Below are 20,334 nucleotides of genomic sequence, written 5' to 3' on the forward strand. Positions count from 1 at the left end.
ATCCTTGGAAGTGGACACTGCTGTAGCAGCACCTTTCTTAACTGGCGGCTGTGGATACTGGGGCACAATGGGACACCCTGGCATTGGAGTCAGGCAGTCCCAGATCTTAGCCCTGCTGCTGTTGAGCTGTGACACCTTGAGTGAATCACTTAACATCTGCATGGCTTGGTTTCTCGTCTGAAAGAATTGGAATAATGAAACAGTAGCTTTGCTGTGAGAATTAAGTGAGAGCCGGACGCCTGAATGCTCAGAAAAGTTTCTTAAGTCCGATTATGAATTCCTTAAGTTAGGAGAATGTGTCTTACTTACTCCTATGGACCTAATGCATGGAACAGTGATTTTTATAAATGACATGCCCTGCAAAAGTATGCAAATGGATGAATGATTAGAGCACAGTGGTAATGGTGACCATCTTTTACACATACACACACACACACACACACACACACACATTTTTTTCTATTTATGCCACATTAACTACCCCCCCCCCCCCCCCGCCGTGTGCCTATCCCTGTCTGATTAAGTGTTGGGGCTTCAGAGACGAATATGAGTCGTCCTTGTTCTCAGTGGCTGACCACTGGCTCAGCTGGCATTGTTCCAGCCCAGGAGGGCAGGGCAGCCCCCTTCTAGACCACTTCAGAGAGCAGAGACCCAAGGAATGGGACTGAACCTACAGACCTCAGCTCAGGAGCAGCAAGCCCTCTCCAGCCACGGAGTGGGCTGCTTGGGGAGGCTGCCAGCACTTCTTCGTTGGCTTGTTTTAAGTAGTGGTCAGGTGATGGTCTGTTAGGGATGCTGTGGGAGGAATTCTCATTTTGGATGGGACTTTAGATGTTAAGAGCCCTAAGTTCCAAGGACTCTGTACCTTCTAATCTGCTAAGACACATGGTTTTAAACTGGTTAGCACATTAGAAACAACTGGAGATCTTTTAAGATTACCAATTCATGAGCCTTACCCCCAGGGTTTGTATTCAGTTGGCTTGGGGTGAGGCTAGGGCATCAGTGTTTTTAAAGTTTTCTCGATAATTCTAGTATGTGGAGAATTACTGGGTGCAGATGAATGGACAACTAAAACATTAGGAATAAGAACATCTGAAGTAGAGGAAGAGTTCCTTGTTAAACCTGCTTATACCAGCACCCTCCCGGATGCCATCTTTTTTCTCATTGTAGAGAGAATTGCCTCCTGTTGACAGTTCTCCTATTAAAAGTGTTACCTAGGTTGCAACCTGAATTATAAGTGTTGAAAAAACTGTATTCCACCTAAAAGGTTAAAATGTACCCATTCATCAAATGCATCCAGCTGCAGGTGCCCTCATCAGTTTCTTGCCTTTCAACAGGTTCTATTAAGGTTAGATTTTAACGACAATGGATTAGCCTGTACTAGAAAATGAAATTCAGATTTTAAGGATGAATTAAGAGGGTCTTTAAAGACTTCTGTTTACCTGATAATGACCCATTCTTGACTGGTTAATTGGAGTAATTGTGAAGAGCAGGGAGTGGGGTCAGGAAATTAACCATCACCATTAAAACCAAACCCATAAGACCAGCGAAACTTACTTTCTTTTGATGGTAACCAAAAAGAAAAAGGAAAAGAAAAAAAAATCCCAAGGAAATTAAGTGCACTAGTTTGAGAACACTGACCTACATGATAAAATAGTCTCATTGTTTGCCTTTTCTTGTTTGGTCTTTCTTCCTTTTCAAGATCAGACCAGTGCTGGGTTGGACAGAGGTGCCATTGCTGTGTGCTTCCTACCTCTGCAACCCACCTAGCTCAGACCATGACTGGGTGAATCATTCCAGCCACAGGAGCTCCTGGGAGGGAGAGGAACCAAGGGAGATAATTTAGGGTCAGGGAGGAAGTTACTACCTAGGCTACTCTGTAACAGAAACCTAATATTTAGATGGTTTTCTGATTCACAGTCATTTCCTTCAAGTACCCCGGAACACCTCCTGTGAGGTGTTGACAGTATTAATTGAATGAGTACAGGGATAAATAATCTGCCCTAAGGTAAACTGACTATGTAACCCTAATTCTGCTCTACCAGATTATTTCCAGTTCTCTTAAAATATGATGCCTTTATGGGTCTGTGCTCTCTTGGTTTCACGTGCTGTTTCTATTGTGTAGCCCCTCCTCCCTCACTCTGTCTTCACCTGCTTATCCAGTGGCCAGTCATTTTCAGAATTAACCTAAAGCTTTCCTGCGTCTTGGAAGCTCCCTGTGCAGCCTCGGACTCGGCTAACTGGGGGCTTCTCTGTGCTCTTCCTTCTCTCTGTACCATGTCCAGGACTTCTGTCATCACTCCATACAGACGTTTTTCCATTTACCCACGTGTTCCGTAAGGGCAGAGACTGTGGCACATTCTTCTTGGTATCCCAGCACCCAGCCCTGTGCCTGGCATGTAGCAGATGCTTAATAAAAGATGAAATGAACTTTCAGTGGAGTCATTTATTTGTGATTTTCTACAGGCACTGAAAAAAAGATTAACTTCCAGGTTGTTGTCTGTAATGAACATTGTTAATTAATAATCATAATAAATATAATAAAGTAATTGATTCTACACAGTGCTCAGTGTGTCATTCTGAGAGCCTCTTCATGTAGAGGTAGTAGTGGCTGATCGGTCTATCTTTACAGTAGAAAGTTTAGCAACAGGTGTTTTTGTCTTGAAGCAGCTGCAGACAGATTCTATACAATATTTAAGATGCAATGCAGATATTGTCCCCCCCAACACCCACACACCCACATTGTGTGCGTGTGTGTGTGTGTGTGTGTGTGTATGAATGTGTGCCCACATACCCACAGTCTGATTCCGTGATGGTTCTGGAATAGGACCTGGACATCAGTATTTTTAAAGCTATCCCAGGAGATTCTAATGTGAAACTAAAACCAGAACTTTAAGCAGTTTTGTCGTACAGTAGAATCACTCAGCTGTTTAAACAAAATCTTAGATGTACCTATGGAAGGTTTCATGTACTTTCTCTTATTTTAAATGTATTACTGTTGTTTGAGGAGTTTTTGTGGGACCTGAAATCTCTCCAGGCAGGCAAACCAATGAGTGAGTCCTTGACTCATTATGATGATGACCTAATTTAGATGTATCCTTAGGCTGACTTTTTTGGTAAGTTTTAAAAATTCTTTTTCAAATATATGGAAGAGTAAGGAAAATAAGATAACAGCCTCATATGTATGTATGAGGATAAACAGATGAGGTTTTGCCACATTTGCCACAAGTCCTTTTTTTTTTTTAAAGAAAGAACCACTTGAAGCTTCAGTCCATGCCCTCCCCCTCCCCCGTCCCTCTGCCCAGCAGGTAATGGTTCTGCCATAGCTGGTGTTCACAAACACATTTCTTCTGTGCTTTTACCACATGTGTGTATACCCACAACAACAAACAATATATACTGTGTTTAAAAATACCCCAGCTGGTGTCATTATTCATGTTGATGTGTGTAGCTCGAGTTTAAATTGGTTTTACTAATTTATTTATCCATTCTCTGCACAGATCTACTTTCAAAGAACACTTTGTGCTTTTCCCAGCTGTGAGGTAGTAGGCATGTCTTCAATCTCGGAGTCAGATTGTCGTTGAAAACGGCCTAGATCTCAGGGTTGTTTTAAGGATTAAATGAGACGATGTGTGCAAGAGGTTCAGCACGAGGCTTGGGACACACACACGCAAACGCGCATGTGCAGCTTTATAAACATGCATATCAGCAAAATTATATAATTGCTGCAGTTATTTTGCCAGTAAATAAAATAACATGTGAAGTGCCTATCTCAATTACTCTTGAGTCCCTTTTATCTTCCCCGTTTATAATCTCCCAGGTATATTCCTTGCTGTTCTCTGCATTTTGCCATCAGAGGAAGCAGAGGACTGTGAAAAGAATACTGGCTTGCCCATCAGTGCAGGATGAATTAGCAGAGTCTGGGGAAGGGGGAAAGGGGCAACTAGTTTCTCTGTGGGCTGCAGGATGGTAGAGGTAGGATGTGAGGGGCACTGCCCATGCTCCTTTTCCAGCTGATTTTAAATTCTGTTTCCTGTGATTTATTCCTCTTGAGGGCCTACTATGTGACAAGTACTTGCCATATCCTTTATGCACATTATCTTTTGTTCAATGAATGAAAAATCTCAGTTAATCCTTATATGCTACATTTTGCAGATAAGGACACTTAGGCTAAGAAAAATTAAATAACTTTCTCAGTATTTCTGCCTATACTGAAAGAACGTTCCCCATTAGGTCTGCCTGGTTCCAGAACGGAAAAAAAATTCCAGTGCTTCCCACCCCACCAAACAAACCAACCGAGTGAGGAAAAACACTTAAATTAACTAATTTTAATTAGAGTAACTAGAGGAAGTGAGAATATAGGCAAATAAAAGCCATTATGTAACTGTATATGATATTATACCTAAAATATTGGTCCATATTTCAAGGAGACATACCTTAAAAAGCTGAAGTATTGTTTTAGGCTTATTTCATTGGCTCTTTTCTTGAGTATGTATCCAGAAAAGTTTTTCTAGAATAGGTGAAATAGGAAAGGAAGGGGAAAAGTTGAGAGAGAATGAATGGTAATATAATTAATTAGTGGATCTTGACTGGTTTTTCCTTTAGACGTTTAACCCTGGGACTATATTCAAAGAGCACGTCTCTTCAAGGGTCCAAGATATGGGTAGGATGTACCTAGTCAGTGTTGGTGGTGGTCCTTTCACTTGTTTCTTGTTGATGTGTGAAATTATACAAGCAGTTGTGCAGATTTTTGCCCTTGGGAATCCATAAGTGCCCCCTTGAATTAGAAGGATAAGGATGCACCTGTGTCCTCATCTCCCTTGTTTTTGCTAGGGGATTCTCATCGAAACATCATCATGTGGCTGGACCACCGGGCGGTCAATCAGGTCCACAGGATCAACGAAACCAAGCACAGTGTCCTGCAGTATGTTGGGGGCGTGATGTCCGTGGAAATGCAGGCCCCGAAGCTTCTGTGGCTAAAAGAGGTAAGTGCATAGCGTTGAGGAGCGATTACTCATAATAGCAGAGGATTCCATTTATTGAATCTATTGGTACCAGGCACCCTGCTCATCACGGCTGTTGTATTTGATTTTTGCAGCAAGTCTCAGGAAGGTTGATCCCATTTTATTGATTTGGTTGTGGTTAAGTCATTCTGCTTAACTCAGGCAAGGCACTGAAATAAGTATTTGATGCAGATTATCTCTTTGAATCCTAACGGCAACCCTATAAAGTAGTTTTTTTTCTTTTTCTGTATTTGTAAAAACTAAAGCTAATAGAGATTCGTCAGCTCCCCCAAAGTGACTCAATAAGTATGCAGCAGAACCAGGATTTGAACCTAAAAATGACTGAAATTGATTTTCTTAATATCCACTGTTCTATTGAAGTTCAGAGAGGTTAATTACCATTCCAGTTAGAAAGTGGCAGAGCTGGGATTCAAGTCCAAATCTTCTGACTGGAACATTCTTTCTCTACATACTTTTAGCCCCCAATGATTAATTTTTGGCCTTAGTGGCATTTTATGGAATGCCTTTCTCATCTCACCTGAACTTGAGTTTCCATACCCTTTTGTGATAAGGTGATCTCTGGCTAAGGCACTTGCAGGTGGTTCCCATTTCCAGATGTTAGAATCATTTATGAAGTGTGGAGAATGGTGATGTCAGCTTAATGGTTCCCAGTAGAGATGGATGTGTGAGAAAGTTCAAGTCCTCTGGGAATTGCAGGAACTTGAAAACCCCTAGGTGGTCTGGTGAGGAGAGAATCCATCTAATGATAAGACCTGCCGTGATTCATTTGCTGGCCCTGAGGTTTCAGGTGGATTGAGTCTTCAATTACTCAGATGTGGGGTTGGGGAGAGTTTAAAGGTGATGAGGAGGTGTCCTTGGATTGCCACCATGGGGCAGAAGGGAGGTAAGTAAAAAGGGCGTCAGTAATCAAGCCAGGCTTGGCTTGTTACTTGTTTAGTATATTGAGCTATTTTGTAAGTTTTAATTTGCAGAAAGACTTCTATATTTGCTAAGAGTTTGAAAACACAGAGTGTTTTAGGAGTTGGGGGTTTTAGGATCCTAATTCTGACTCTGTTTGCATCACACTGTGTGACTTTGGGCAAAGCGATTCTCATCCCCAGGGCTCACTTTTTCCATCTCTAAAGTGAGAGAGTTGGACTGGATCAGTTTGGAAACTTCATACAAAAATATCCTGAAATACAAAGCAGTGTATTGATTTGTATTTGCACTGCCTCCACACTCTGCTATGTGTGCTATAGACTTTAACTGATCTCATCCTAACAACCTCTGCCTGGTAGATGGCATGGGAAACTGAGGCTCAGAGAGAGGGTTATATGACTTTCCCAAACAGACGATACAGCCAGAATTTAAACCTGTGTCTCCTGGTCTCCAAATCCCAGCTCATCCCATTAGTCATGCAGTACTAAAATCCTCTGTGAAGCATACGCTTTGGGAAGGACCAGGAATGAGGGTGGTGATGGTCTTTAAGCCAGCCTAAACATGTGCAAAAGAACAAATTGGTTGGCTATGTCACCCTTCTGGACCACAGGTGAGGAATAGCTGTTCTGAATTAAGTGAGGAGGATTGAGCAGGTGGTCATTGGTACAATACCAGAGCCTTATTAAGCACCTGCTTCATAGCCAGCTCAGGGCTGTATATCCCAGGAGATCTAAATATACCTTTGGTATGAACCTGTCAGGATATTTACCTGTGTGCTTGAGATCTAACTGCACTAAATAAAGCCCATAGAAAATAATTAAGTTCTAGATTTGTGTGGCAATGATTATGACCTAAGACTGACCATCCATCCATCCATCCATCCATCCATCCATCCATCTAATCAATTCCATTTCAGAATTTTCTGAGTAAGGCTCTAAACAGTGCCTCACTGTGCATTTAACTACCTGAAGGCTGACCCTCAAATCTGTTTTTCAGACTTTTTCAATTTTTTTTTTTGTCTTTTTGGTAAGCATGCCCAGGAATCCTTGCTGAGAGTTCCTTTGGTTTTACTGTGATTACAAATTCAAAATCAAAACAACTTCTAAAATCATGTTTCGTACCTTCTCCTTAAAGCCTACCAGCATGGCTTACAGCTGGCTCTTCTCAGACTTCAATGTGTAAATGAATCACCTGGAGAGCTTGTTAAACTGCAGACTCTAACTTAGTAGCCCTGTGGTGGGAGCTAAGAATTTGCATTTCTAACAAGCTCCCAGGTGATGCTGATGTTGCTGGCCTGCAGACTCACAAAACCACTTTCAATGCTAAAGGCTCTACCTTTGTATCCTGAAAAGCATCCATGTGTGGAGAATCGGGAAACAGTACCTTCTTTTTATTGGGCTTGTGGGAGACTGAGGCACAGGGAAGTACAATAGCTTGAGCTGCTGTTCAACAGCACATTCGACGTCAGAACATGAGAGTCTGTGCCAAGTTTACTGGGCTGCCATTTGTTTACTCTTCATTCATTCCTTAATTTGCCAAATCTTACCTGAGGTCCTGCTGTGAACCAGCACTGTGGTAGGAACTGGGGACATGGGCACAAAGAGGACTCGGCCTTACCCTCAAGCGGCACAGTGACCACTGGGGACAATGGTGGGGGAGCATAAGGAGAAGAGAGGCACGGAACCAGAGCCGGCAGAAGATGCACTGAGCGCCGAGATGCAGGCATATGCAGAGTGCTTTCAGGGAAAATAATTTGCTTCTGCACGAGCTACCTGAGATGAGCCTCAAGATATGAGTGGAGGTTTTGCATAGTAGAGAAGATAGGAAGGATACAGTATTCTAGAGAGAATGAGGTTCATTATGGTAAGGTGTGTAGGCCCTAGGACAGGAGCCTGGGATGCTTCCCTGAGTGTAGTAGGAAGTGAGACCAGGTAAGTAGCCTGGGTTCAGTTTGTTAAGGGCCTATTTGGTGAGAGAGATTAGTGGATGGTTGTTAGGCAAGGGGGAAAGTGTCTTAGATACCTTTGGCAGGGTGAAGGGATTGGATTAGGAATGAGAAAATGTGTGTGTGTGGGGAGTAAGAACCAGTTTATTTATTTATGTTTTTATTAGTACATGTGCATTTATTTATTGACCATGCCGTGCGGCTTGTGGGATCTTAGTTCCCCTACCAGGGATGGAACCTGGGCCCCAGCAGCTAAAGCACCAAGTCCTAACCACTGGACAACCAGGGAATTCCCCTAAAACCAGGTTTCTTACTTTCCTCATTATAGCACTTAGTTGGCCTTGCTTTGCCCTTAGGATAAACTCCAAAATTTGTAACCTGGCTCAGAAGATGGTGTATGACGTCATTTTCACCTCCCTCCTCTGCTTACTGTGTGTCTCTCACTTTGCTCACTCTGATCCATCCACAGGGATCCACTCAGAGTGCCTCAAACACACCAGCTCTTTGCCACCTCAGCCTTTTGACTAGGGGTTGGCAAACTAGGGCCATGGGCCAAATCTGGCCTGTTGCCTGTTTTTGGATGTCCTGGGAGCTAAGAATGAGTTTTACATTTTCAGATGTTTGAAAAAGAATCAAAAGAAGAGTCATGTTTTGTGACTTGTGAAAATGGTAGGAAATTAACATTTTAGTGGCCATAAATAAAGTTTTATTGGAGCACAGCCATGCTTGTTCGTTTATCTACTGTCTGTGGTGCTTTTGCCCTACAGTGGTAGAACTGAGTATTTGAGATGGAGACTGCATGGCCTGCAAAGCTGAAAATATTTACTCTCTGGACTGTTAGAGAAAAATTTTGCTTACCTCTGGTCTTAATGATGCTCTGATGCTGTGCCTTCTGCTTGAATATTCTTCCCTCTTCTCACCATTGATTCTAACTCATCATGTAGGTCTCAGCTTTATTGTCACATCCTTAAAAAAGCCTTTCCTGACCCTCAAATAAATCAGAGGTCTCTTGTCATTGTACTCTTAATTTTACTTCATTGTATCTTTCATAAATTGCAATGACACGTCAATTTGTATGATGATTTGTATAAAAGCTCACCCCCTCCAACCAGAGTAATCCACAGGAGGATGGAGATGATATCCATTTTGTTCCTTGTTGTGTCCCTATCCCTAATTAAATGCCTGGCAGATAGTAGGTACTCAGTAAATATTGTTTGAATGATTTGAGTGGGCCAATGAGGAGCTAGTGCAGTTTTCCAGGTGAGAAGTGATGAGACCTGAATTAGGCACTGTGGGATGGAGAGGAGGTGGGTTCCAGAAATCGTTAGGGGTTAATGTCAGCAGGACATTGGGGCTGATTGGCCATGAGGGGCGAGCTAGGTGGAGGAGTCAGAGCTCACCGCTCATCTCGGTATTGCTGTCATTCATGTGCTCCTTGTCCTTAGCCTGGAATCAGATGTCAGAGGGAGTTGGGCAGAATTTGGAGTTCAGACTTCTCAGAAGACAGAAGTGGTATACTAGGACCACCGTACCTTTTGGGCAAAGCCTTTGCTTGGGTCCTAGTTCGGCAATATGGAATTTTAATCATGTCCTTTACATATAAGGTTTGTGTGTTTTAGGTTGACGTACGTCTCCTTAATGAGAATTGTCAGATAAAAGGAAAAATGCCATTTGATTTTTTCATAACCCCCAGCAGTCTGGCTTCTCCATTTGGTCTCAATGATTCTGACTCTCATCTTAATGAAGGCCAAATGTAAATTAAGTTCTCTCAGGCTGGAACAGCTGGAGTCTCCTATCTTTATAAACATGAAACATTGTAGGGTAACAAGGTGCAGGCTGAGGAAGGTCAAGCAAGTTAACAGGCTGATGCCGATCCTGACAGCTCAGTGTTAATGGAAGATAATTATCTGGCTTGTAGCGGATGCATGGAGATATTCCAGTCCGTCTTTTAACTCATTTCCTCTTTTTGCTATTGTCAGCAGAACAGAAAACTAATCATTTTATAGTTTGCAATTTTCATTGTTCATTCCAAAGGTCTGGAAGCAGCTGGCTGGAATGTCAGAGGATTTTGTTGATGGGTTTAGAAAATATATCTGCCCCTTTCATCTCCCCAGTCCATGCCCTTCTGCTTCTCTTGCCCTGATAACATATTGGGAAAATGAGTAAATGATTCTCTGATTGGCTCTAATGTGCTTTATCCTGTGTATGTAGATTCTTGGGAGGAACCTGGGAGTGTGGATAGCCAGAGGGGTGGTTTGATAACTTCCTGCTAGCTGTGGAGGGTGCTAGCACACTTAGCATTGGATGCTTTGCAGTAGGAACTCTTGAAAAGAAAACTCTGTTAGACTTCAGGAAAGCCTGGTCCTTGTCCCTTCTGTACAGTAAGAGACTGGCATAGTAAGGGCCTCGACTGGCCTTATTCTTTCATTCTTCTTGATGATATAGTAACAATTATTCTCTTCTCTTTAGGTTTCTCATCTTGAAACTTTATGAAAGATAAACAATGTCAGTTTCTTTCTTGGAAACGCACCATTTCTTTTTTTTTTTTTTTTTTTTGCGGTACACGGGCCTCTCACTGTTGTGGCCTCTCCCGTTGCGGAGCACAGGCTCCGGACGCGCAGGCTCAGCGGCCATGGCTCACGGGCCCAGCCGCTCCGCAGCATGTGGGATCCTCCCGGACCGAGACACGAACCCGTGTCCCTTGCATCGGCAGGCGGACTGTCAACCACTGCGCCACCAGGGAAGCCCACCATTTCTTTTTGGATGGCAGTTTGGTGGAAACTATAGTCTTTTTCTGTTAGTTACTCTGGCTTTACATTTTGTGCATAGGTCTGATATTATTTACCTACATTCGTCAGATCTTAGCAGTACAGCTCATACAAGATTGGAGCTCTGGGAGATAGAACACAGTTCTGTAACAACAGAAAAAGTACAGGATTTGAAGCCAAACACACTTGCATTTAAATCTTTCTCCACCATTTACCGATTTTGCAACCTTAGGCTAAGTCAGCATCTCTGAGTTTCAGCATGCTGAGCTGTCAAATGATGATAATAATATCAGCTTTGTGGAATTATTATAATTTAGTCAGATATTTGTAAAATATCTTATTCAAAGAGTAGTCTAATTCTCACTTCCACTGTGCATAAAAATGTTTGTCTATACTGATGGGCATGTCAATAACATTCTAGCACCAATCGAGAGAATTTTAAACACTAGAATATCTTATTTTAAGTAGCTGAGTGTAATGAGTGGTATGCTTTTCCTGTTTGAATAATAGCTATGGAAACCACCTAAAAATGACCACAGAGTTGTCAGAGACAATCATAGAAAATAGTAGAAGAGTATAAAGCATATTTTCAGAGTCATTCATTTATTTGAATCATCCACATCCTATGTGTAATACCTATACCAGAAAGCAGCCAGCTTTGAATTGCAAAGCTGATTGACTTACTGAATACCTTCTACTTGTTTCCCCTAAAATTCACCAGTGCCTCCAGCCCCAGAATTATTTTATTCCACAATGATTATTTAATCTTTACACTAGTCTTGTGGAGTAGATATTATCTCTTTTTATAAATGAGGAAACTGAGGCTCAAAAATATTAAATGTCTTACTCCTCGTCTCGTATCATGCAAGCATACGTACATCAAGAACCATACAAACAGCTCCATCCCCCATCCCCCTCCTGTGGAGACCTGTGCACTTCACTGTGGGAACCCAGAGGTGGTCTCTGTCTTCACAAAATTACAGCCTTTTAAAAATTAAAAACACACACACACACGTATATGTATATGTATTTATTTATTTGGCTGAGTCGGGTCTTCGTTGCGGCATGCAGGATCTTTTAGTTTTGGCACATGGGATATTTAGTTGCGGCATGGAAGTCTTAGTTGTGGCATGTGAAATCTAGTTCCCTGACCAGGGATCAAACCCGGGCCCCCTGAATTGGGAGTGCGGAGCCTTAGCCACTGGACCACCAGGGAAGTCCCCAAAATTACAGCCTTTTTGGACTAAGCAATAACAACAGAATAAGGAATTAGATGAAAACAGTAGCTAAAATGTATACAGTGCTTATTATATACGTAGTACTTGTCTAAGCATTTCATCCATGTTAAACTCATCTAATCCTCACAACCACCCTATGAAGTCAAGTCTCATATTTTACAGATGACAAAACAGACTCAGAGATGTTAAGCAATTTGCCTAAGGTTATTCAGCTAATAAATGGCAAGGCTGGGGTTTGAACCTTGGCATTTCAGACCCATAGACTCATTTCAGAGCCATTTCACTCTACTACCTCTTCAAGTGTTTGTCTTGCAGGGTTTGAATAATCTAGTTCAGGGAAAAAACTTGGAAGTAATGACTTCAGGAGAATCTGAGGCTGGGAACAATGGGTGGTAGGTTCGTTTTTTTCATTTAAAAAGTCTTGGCTGAGTGTCTCCTGTATGATGGGCACTGAGGTTGCAAGGTGAGCAAGACAGATGAGGGCCCTGGGTAGCCTTCTGGGAACTTAGATTCTAGCATAGAGCAGCAGAAAAGAGACACGGAGACAAATACATAGGCAAAGTGATTTTGTTTTCTGGAAAATGCTATGAAGGAGAATGGCAGATGAACAGATTTGGCATAGCTAGTGTGTTCTCTTGGGAGGTTTTGGTTGACAAGAATGATGAGACTTTCAGGAAGAAGGAGCAGCAGATTCAATGAGAGGAGGAAGGCACCTGAGAGATCAGCATAGGAGGTCAGCAGGGCTGGCCAGGTATGAGCAAGGCAGGGAGTGGCAGGAGGTGGGTAAGAGAAGTGACCAGGGGCCAGATCCTGCACAGCCTTGAGGCCGTGGACAGGAATTTCGATTTTATTCTAAGACAGTGAGAAATGGTTGATGGATTTTAAACATGCGTGTGACATGATCTGTTTTATGACTTCAAAAAGATCCTTCTGGCATATGTACTGGGTAGATAATAAATATTTGTATAGGAACAACAAAGTTTACACTATAATGTGAAAGGGAAAAAAGTTATGAGGCTGTGCAGTCTTATAAATGCATTTGTCTTAAGAGACTTACAGTATAGAAAAAAAATGGCTGTATATTACAAAAAACAATAATGAGACACTATCCGTGGTTGGTATAGTTTGCTAATGTTACAGCACAAAGATCATGCTTTTATTACTTCTTTGTACTTTTCCATTAAAAAGTAATCTTATAGTCCTAGCTAACCTTTCTGGTTGACAACACTTCGTTATTTAGCATGGGATTTTTTTTTTCTTCTTGGGATTATTTTCCTAAACCATCTGCACTGTATGAGGGACTTTACATGCAGTATTTCCTCTAAGCCCCTCAGTGACACAGTATTATTATCCCATTTTACAGATGAGGAAAACAAGACCCAGAGGGCTTAAGTAGCTTGCTTCCCCAAAGCTATGCAGTAAGTGGTAGAACCAGGATCCTCACCAAGTCCAGCCCTCCTCCAGCCCCTGGGCTATATCCGTTGGCCCTCACTGCCCTGTTGCTCATTTCAGCTCATGTGTAGGGTTACAGGCTGGCAGCCCACAAGCTGAATCTGGTCCCCAGATGGGTTTTGGTGGACCCACCCTGTGCTTGAAAAAAAAATTCTTTTTTGAATTAGTGTCCAACATTTAAAAACTAAGAAATTTCACATAAAAATCCAGATTTTTCTGCTTCTCTAGAAAAAATAACAAAAGGATTTAGCAGTCCTGGGTTCACATTCCCATGTGGAAGGAACTGGCCAGAGTTGTGCAGGAGCTGCCCCTCGAGAAGGGGCGAGTGTCCTTCATTTCACAGTGGTCCCCACCCAGCCTGCCTCACCATTTCCTTTTCCAGCAACTACCCGTCTAGGCACTTGGATTTGAGACCCAGACTGCGGGAATTTGTTCAAGGAATCCATCATTACTTTTCCTATAACAAAATGCTTAGAGAAATGGAAAGACTTTCCAGTTGGGGAATTTCTTGGTCAGTGGATCTAAGGATACCATACTCATGTTCTCCTACACCTCTGGGTCTTTGCTGAGGTCTTCCTTCTGCCTGGCAAACTTAAAATCATTTCTTTTCACTTGGGGAAACTTATACTAATTCTTCAAACTCCAGGAAGCCTTCCTTGACTTTCTCTATGTTGATTGGGGTCCTGCCCTCTGTCCGCTATGGCATCCTCCCCTTACCTCTACCCTGGAATTCATTAAACTATATTGCACCTCACTTATCTCCATGTCCCTGGTGTCTAGGGCATTGCTTAGCATCTCACACTGATAACTCAGTACATATTTTAATGGATGGATGCATGAACTTATCAAATCATTTATCATGCCATTTTTGATTGCTGGGTTTTGTCTGTCCAGATAGTTCCATTCCAAAGTAAAGGTCCACTGCAAGTTGAGTGTACTTTCATTTTCTCTTCCCTGTTGTGGAAAAGGAAGTTTGGAGTATTACTACTCCTTTCTACCCCAGAGCCATCCCTTGGCTGCAGTCTGTTACCTTGAGTCACTGCTTATTTTGTGAGATTGATGCAGTAACTCCTCTGGGCCTCTCTTCTGTGTCTTTGTGCTCTGAGGGGACTAACCCCTTTATGTTGCTCCCTTCGCCCCCAAGAAAATCCAAGACACATCAACTGAATCAGACAAGCTCTCTTTAGAATGTTTATACTAGGGCCGTTTTACGTTTGGACCAGATTCCTCCCAGCCTTTGAGCACTGCGGACGGTACTGTCAGCTGATGTTAGGGCATCTGTTGTGGATTTTCTCTCCAGGGTGGTCTTCCCATAAACTGGGCTCGTAACTAAAATATATGGAGTGTTGAGGCTGATGGCCTGCCTTCATTTACCTGGACAGTGAATCCTTTCCTTATCCCTGCATTTGCATATTTGATTTATGCCAAATATATGCTGTATTCTTTTACTTTTATAGTCCAACAGAGTAATTTAAAAAAGCAGGCCAAAATTTTAAAAAAAAAGAAGGACTTGGCCTGATACCTAATAACATTTAATAAATGTCAGCTATTGTTATGATACTTTATTTTGTATTTTACTTTATAACTTCTGTGACTTGGACATATGTTTTCTTTATTTGATTGGAGACATGGCCTTGCAAGTTAAATGTTACTATTTGTTACATTTTATAGATAAATATAGTAAGCCTCAAAGAGATGCAGTGACTTGTCCACAGGTATCAGGCTTGGGTCTTTATGAAGGTCCTTTTGGATCTAAATCCTGTCTTGTTTTTCTCGTTTGTTTTTTTTCTGCTGCACCATGTTCCTTCCTCATCTGGATTGGTGGATTCTTGGCTCCGTAAGAGGAGGGACCAAACCTTTCTCTCCATACCTGACTATTGTCTTCCCCGACCCAAACACAGTGCTTGTCATTGAAAAAATATTCAATAAATATTTGCTAAATGAATTCTTGTTTCCTGGTCCTTTCCAGACTTACGGCTGTAATAGCATAGTCCACGTGCCCAGCTTCCTTGCTGCCAGCCTTGTCCGACCACTGTGTAGGGGTGTCAGCTACATCTAGGAATTTACAGTATAACCAGAGAAGAGAGAGAAAGATTGCTAAGTTTGGCTGGCCTTATGCTCACATGGTATGATTCGATGTAAAACAAAAAATGAAGAAAATTCTTTCCTCACAGTGGTTAAAATGGAGGTCACATCTATTGGAGGAAAATACTGTCTTTAGAAAAGACACTAAAATATACAGTGCAGTTAATGTGTGTTGTGATACAAGAACTCATTAGCATGATCAGCTGCACTAAGGTGGACTGTTAGCTTGGAAATCTGGGGGCCCAGGATAGGTGGATGTTAACTGGGGAAAGGGAGGAGGGAGGCCAGAAGTCTGACAAGATGCAAGTCACAGCATTCTTCTGGAGGGGTAAGTAAATCTCATTTCTCTGAACATATGGGTTGGTTTTATTCTTTTTTTTTTTTTGGTTCTATTGTCTTCAAAATGAGAATAACTGTGCTGCTATTGTAGGGATATATTCATTTAATCAGTGAAACAAACATTCATCTAGTAACTGCTATGAGGAAGGCGTTGTACCTGGTGATGGGGAGACAAGGCGGAAGCCAAGAGTATCCTTTAATCTCAAGGGGCTCCCAAGTCTAGGACCAAATGTAAGAGGCTGTGAAAGCCATTTTTTCCCCACATTTTATTATCAGAATTGTCAAACATACAGAAAAGTTGAAAGAATTTTATAGTGAACACTTAGAACCATCACCTAGATTCTGCCATTAACATTTTACTGTACTTGGTTTATCACATATATATCCATCTATATGTCCTTCTATCCATCCAATCAATCCACCTTAAGTTTTTGGAGTAAGTTGAGATATTGTTACCCTTGTGAAAGCAGTTTGAAATAATATCTTTCCGAGATACTTACTAAATTCTATTTAAGATATTGACTCTGTTTGATTGCTGTCTACAAACATCATCAACACCAGCACTAGAATTTATTAACTATCTACTGAATTTATTAACTATCTATCTATCTACCTTTTAACTCTGCTGTCTTGCTTAATTCTTTTGAAAATCCTGTGAGGTAGATGTTAGCACTTACTTCACAGATAAAGAAGATGAGGATGGAGGGAGTTAGATGGATTACTACCTACTGGCTGTTACTTCTGGCAGTGTTGGGATGCAAAAACCTGGGTTTTCTAACTCTAGGAAATGAATTTAAGGAGTCAAAAGTTAGCTGGTCAACTCCAGTCTTTATCAGGGGCAAGGTGCCCCGGTCTGTCCTACAGATGAGATACCTGGTTCTCTTAGTTTAAATTTCAGATCCCAGATACCACATTTGTTTGGCTTAAATTTTGAAGATAAATATGAACTCTAGAATAAAAAAGTTACCTAAGTTAGACTCACAGTTAAAGAATCACGCTTGAGACCGGGTGCGGTCTAAGATTCCCTCCACTACACAAACTCCAACCCATTTCTATTTCGTCTGTGTTCCAGCACAGGGGTCTCCAACCCCCAGGCCGTATACTGGTACCTGTCTGCGGCCTGTTAGGAACTGGACTGCACGGCAGGTGGTGAGCGGCGGGCGGGCAAGTGAAGTTTCATCTGCTGCTCCCCATCGCTTGCATTGCCGCCTGAACCATCCTCCTCCCCGCCCTCGGTCCGTGGAAAAATTGTCTTCCACAAAACTGGTCCCTGGTGCCAGAAAGGTTGGGGACCGCTGCTCCAGCACGTTAGAGTTACCTCCCAAAGAGCTGGCCTCTTCCTCCTCTTTGCATTTACCTCCTCCTGAAACATCTGCAGTTGGAAAAAATGAATAAATGATCTAACTAGTTCCTTAGCTCTTCTGAACCCCAGGGTCCTGGCAGTACTTCTGCAGCTAAGACCTCACTGGAGGCCAGTCTCTGTGCATGAAGCTGTGTCCACTCTGCTGGTTGAATGACAAAGGGACTCAGGGATCCCCATCAAAGCCTACATCTCTCTGAATCCTTCCTGTATGGAGAGGCTGTAGATTAGGTGAAACTTGGGAGTGACCTCAGTAGTAAAAGGAAGTCTGATCTCAGCTCTACAGCCTCATCAGTACCCCTACCCACACCCTCTCAAAAAGCTGCTTTAGTCTGGCTTCCAGGCTGTGTCATCTCAAGAGTCAGTGTCTTCTGGCTCAAAAATGCAAGACTAGGGAGTGTTCGGAGGGAATTAGAAGCTGCCTGGGTAAGTGGCTCTGCCCCCTCTGGCCTCTGTCTCTCATTCGGGCTTCGCTTAAGGGTCTGAACTGTGGCACAGATAAATGTTTCCTTCCAGTAATGCTGCATGTGCAGAGTATTAGAGCTTGCCCAAGGAAAGCAAAGCAAGCTACCAGGACGTAAGATCTTTTTACCAATTAATTATTCATAATATTATTAATAATAAGGGTTTCATCTTCTCTAGTATTATTTGTATTATTCACCACTGATTAGTGAAAATGACCAGTCATGGATGAGCCCCAGTTCAGGGACTGGCATTTGGGAACAGCCGTAACTCCTGAAGTTCTCTTTCGGTGCTGGCATTCTGTGAGCCTAAGATAGAGGAGAGAATCAGGACCAGGGTGAAACCTACTGCAGTTGTCTTGGCATGAGGCCGTGTGGTCTGGCTTTGACCGGGGGTCAGAGACCAGACCGTGGACCTGAGAAAGGGAGTGAGTCACTGTGCAAGTATTTATCAAGCACCGCCCATGTGCTGGGAAGCAGCAGCCAGGCAGCAGTGAAGGAGTATTGGGTTTGGAGTTCAAGTGGCCGAGGTTTCACACCAGGTTGTTCACTTAACTGTCTGCATGATCTTGGGCAATTCATTTCACTTAGGCGCCTTAGTTTCCTGTTCATGAAATGGTATTGACAACAATATTTTGTATGAGAAGTTATTTGGTAAGTTGTAGGGTGCTGGTGGTAGGGATGTATTTTCAGGTGATGATTAGGACAGAAGTTGATTTCTGGGAAAAAGGTTAGTGAGGTCTATTTTTCATATACTTAACTCTAGATGCAGTTAAGAGAGCTAAGAGTGAAGGGGAAAATCCACATGGTCTGAGGGTAGGCCCTTTTTTTTTTTTTTTAACCGTGCTTAATCTTGATGGACAACTTGGGGAGTAGGTAGTAGTATTTGTGTTTGAGCTTGAAACAGGCTAGGAGTGAGTGCTAGAGCAGGGCATCTAACTCAAATCTAACTCAAGCCTGTGCCCTTTCCACAGCAGCTCACAGGCCCAGGGTTGTGGAGAGTGGAGGAATCAGGGGGAGAGTAAATCCATCCTCTGATGCCCCAAGTGACTGTTTACAGAGCAGTTTCACTTGCACTGTTATTAGTAGCTTATGGGGCACTGTCTTCAGTAACCAGCATTCTCAGGATGATGGCTGTAAGAGGAGAGGTCTTTAGACCTCAGAAGAGGTCTAAAAATACTAGCATGATACCCATCGGTTCCTGCCAGAGTTGACCGAGGACATTCATTCATTCAGCAAATATTTATTGAAAATTTATTTTATTTCAAGTACTTGGTTAAATGCTGGGCGTATAGCAGTAAACCAGAGTCCCTGTCCTCAAGCAGCTCATATTCTAGAAGAGGGACAGAAATAAAGGCACAGTGCTCTGTAGGTAGGATGGAAATTCAGTTCCTTATGGAAATATGCCCGGGTTGGGGGAGAGGAGCCAGGAGGAGGTGACATGTAGGTTGGGGGCTAATGGAGGTAAGCACTCAGTGGGGTGGATGGACTGGCGTGGGAAGAGGTCTGGCAGTCCGAGGAAAGGAGGCCTCCGTGGGGCTGCAGAGAGAGCGTGGTGCGAGCCTAGAATGTGAGAAAGCAGTTCTAGCTCGGTCTAAAGGCACCTTTGGAGGCCCTTTTGCGTATTCAGTACCATTCATTATGGGAATTTCCTTTTTGGACATCATGGGATGGAGCCCTAGCCCCAGGCATAGAAAAGCCAGAAGCTTCTGTCGCCCCTGTTCTGACCATCGCACCTCAGGGCCTGGATCTGAGAACCCAGTGATGACAGGCTTGGCGTGCTTCTGTGGCGGCAGTGTCCTCCCTGGGCTCAAGGAGAAGCCCTCCTCATTTCAGTCCTCTCAGGACCAGACTAGACAATGCCCCGGAGCGCAAGGCAGAGAATGAACCCCTCTTGTCCAGGAGGGTGGGACGGAACCCCGGGCGGGGACTCCTCCTTCTCTTTGGTGGGCGTGTGACTCAGAGGTGGTGACATCAGCCATGACTTCATTCACCCAGAGGAGAGGCTGGCTGCAGACCGCGAGAGGGGCTCTGCCTTCTGCCCTTCCTTCTCCATGTTATGTCTCATTGTCGGGACGTTGTCATGGTCCTGCTCTTGTTTTCCACACGTCTTTTTCATTTCTTTCTTTTTCTGTCATTCTCACTTTATTCCCTTCTCATGTTTAAACTATTCTTTCTCTTCACCCCATCTTCCCTTTCTCTCTCTCTTCATCTTTTGCTTTTGTCTTTTTCTTCTCATTCCTTCGCCACTTCTCTCTTCCACTTAATCTTTGTTTCATTTTCTTTCTCGCTCATCTTCTCTTTTGCCTCCCTTTTCCTTTCTTTCTTCCTCTTCCTCTGTTCTGTCTCTTTCTTCCGTGTCAGAAATATGTATGGAAACTGGTCCTCCTGCCTTCCACCTCTTCTCCCCTCCAGATTTCCCACCATGTTTTTTTCTGTCCTAACCTTCCTAAAAGTGGAGTAACAAATCACCCCCTGCTCAGACCTCAAGGTCCCCCCATTCTCTTGTGGCCTGTCTAATGAATTCAGATTTGCTTCCTACTCCACTTCAGTGCACATCTCTCAGGCTGACATTCTCAGGGCTCCTTTTCCATGGCCAGGGATGCAGGTGCTGCTTCTTCCTGCACTTTTGTTCAGGCCCGTTGCCCCAGCTGGACTGCCCTCCATCCCATCTTCCTTAGTCTTTGCCTTCCCTCCACAGCGAAGTCAGACACTACCTCCCAAGTAATACGTTTCTTCTGCTG

At 43.0% G+C, this 20,334-nt stretch overlaps 1 protein-coding gene across 7 annotated transcripts in view; it reads left to right on the top strand.

Moving 5' to 3' along the window:
- FGGY (FGGY carbohydrate kinase domain containing) overlaps nucleotides 1-20,334 on the top strand; it is a 413,817-nt gene that overhangs the window by 33,332 nt on the left and 360,151 nt on the right. For all 7 annotated transcript variants that reach the window (XM_067726327.1, XM_067726329.1, XM_067726330.1 and 4 more), the window contains one exon: nucleotides 4,834-4,985. In XM_067726327.1, coding sequence (XP_067582428.1) covers nucleotides 4,834-4,985 — 152 coding nt within the window. The remainder of the gene's footprint in view (nucleotides 1-4,833; nucleotides 4,986-20,334) is intronic.

This window comes from Pseudorca crassidens, chromosome 2 (genome assembly GCF_039906515.1).
Source record: "Pseudorca crassidens isolate mPseCra1 chromosome 2, mPseCra1.hap1, whole genome shotgun sequence".
NCBI classification, from domain to species: domain Eukaryota; kingdom Metazoa; phylum Chordata; class Mammalia; order Artiodactyla; family Delphinidae; genus Pseudorca; species Pseudorca crassidens.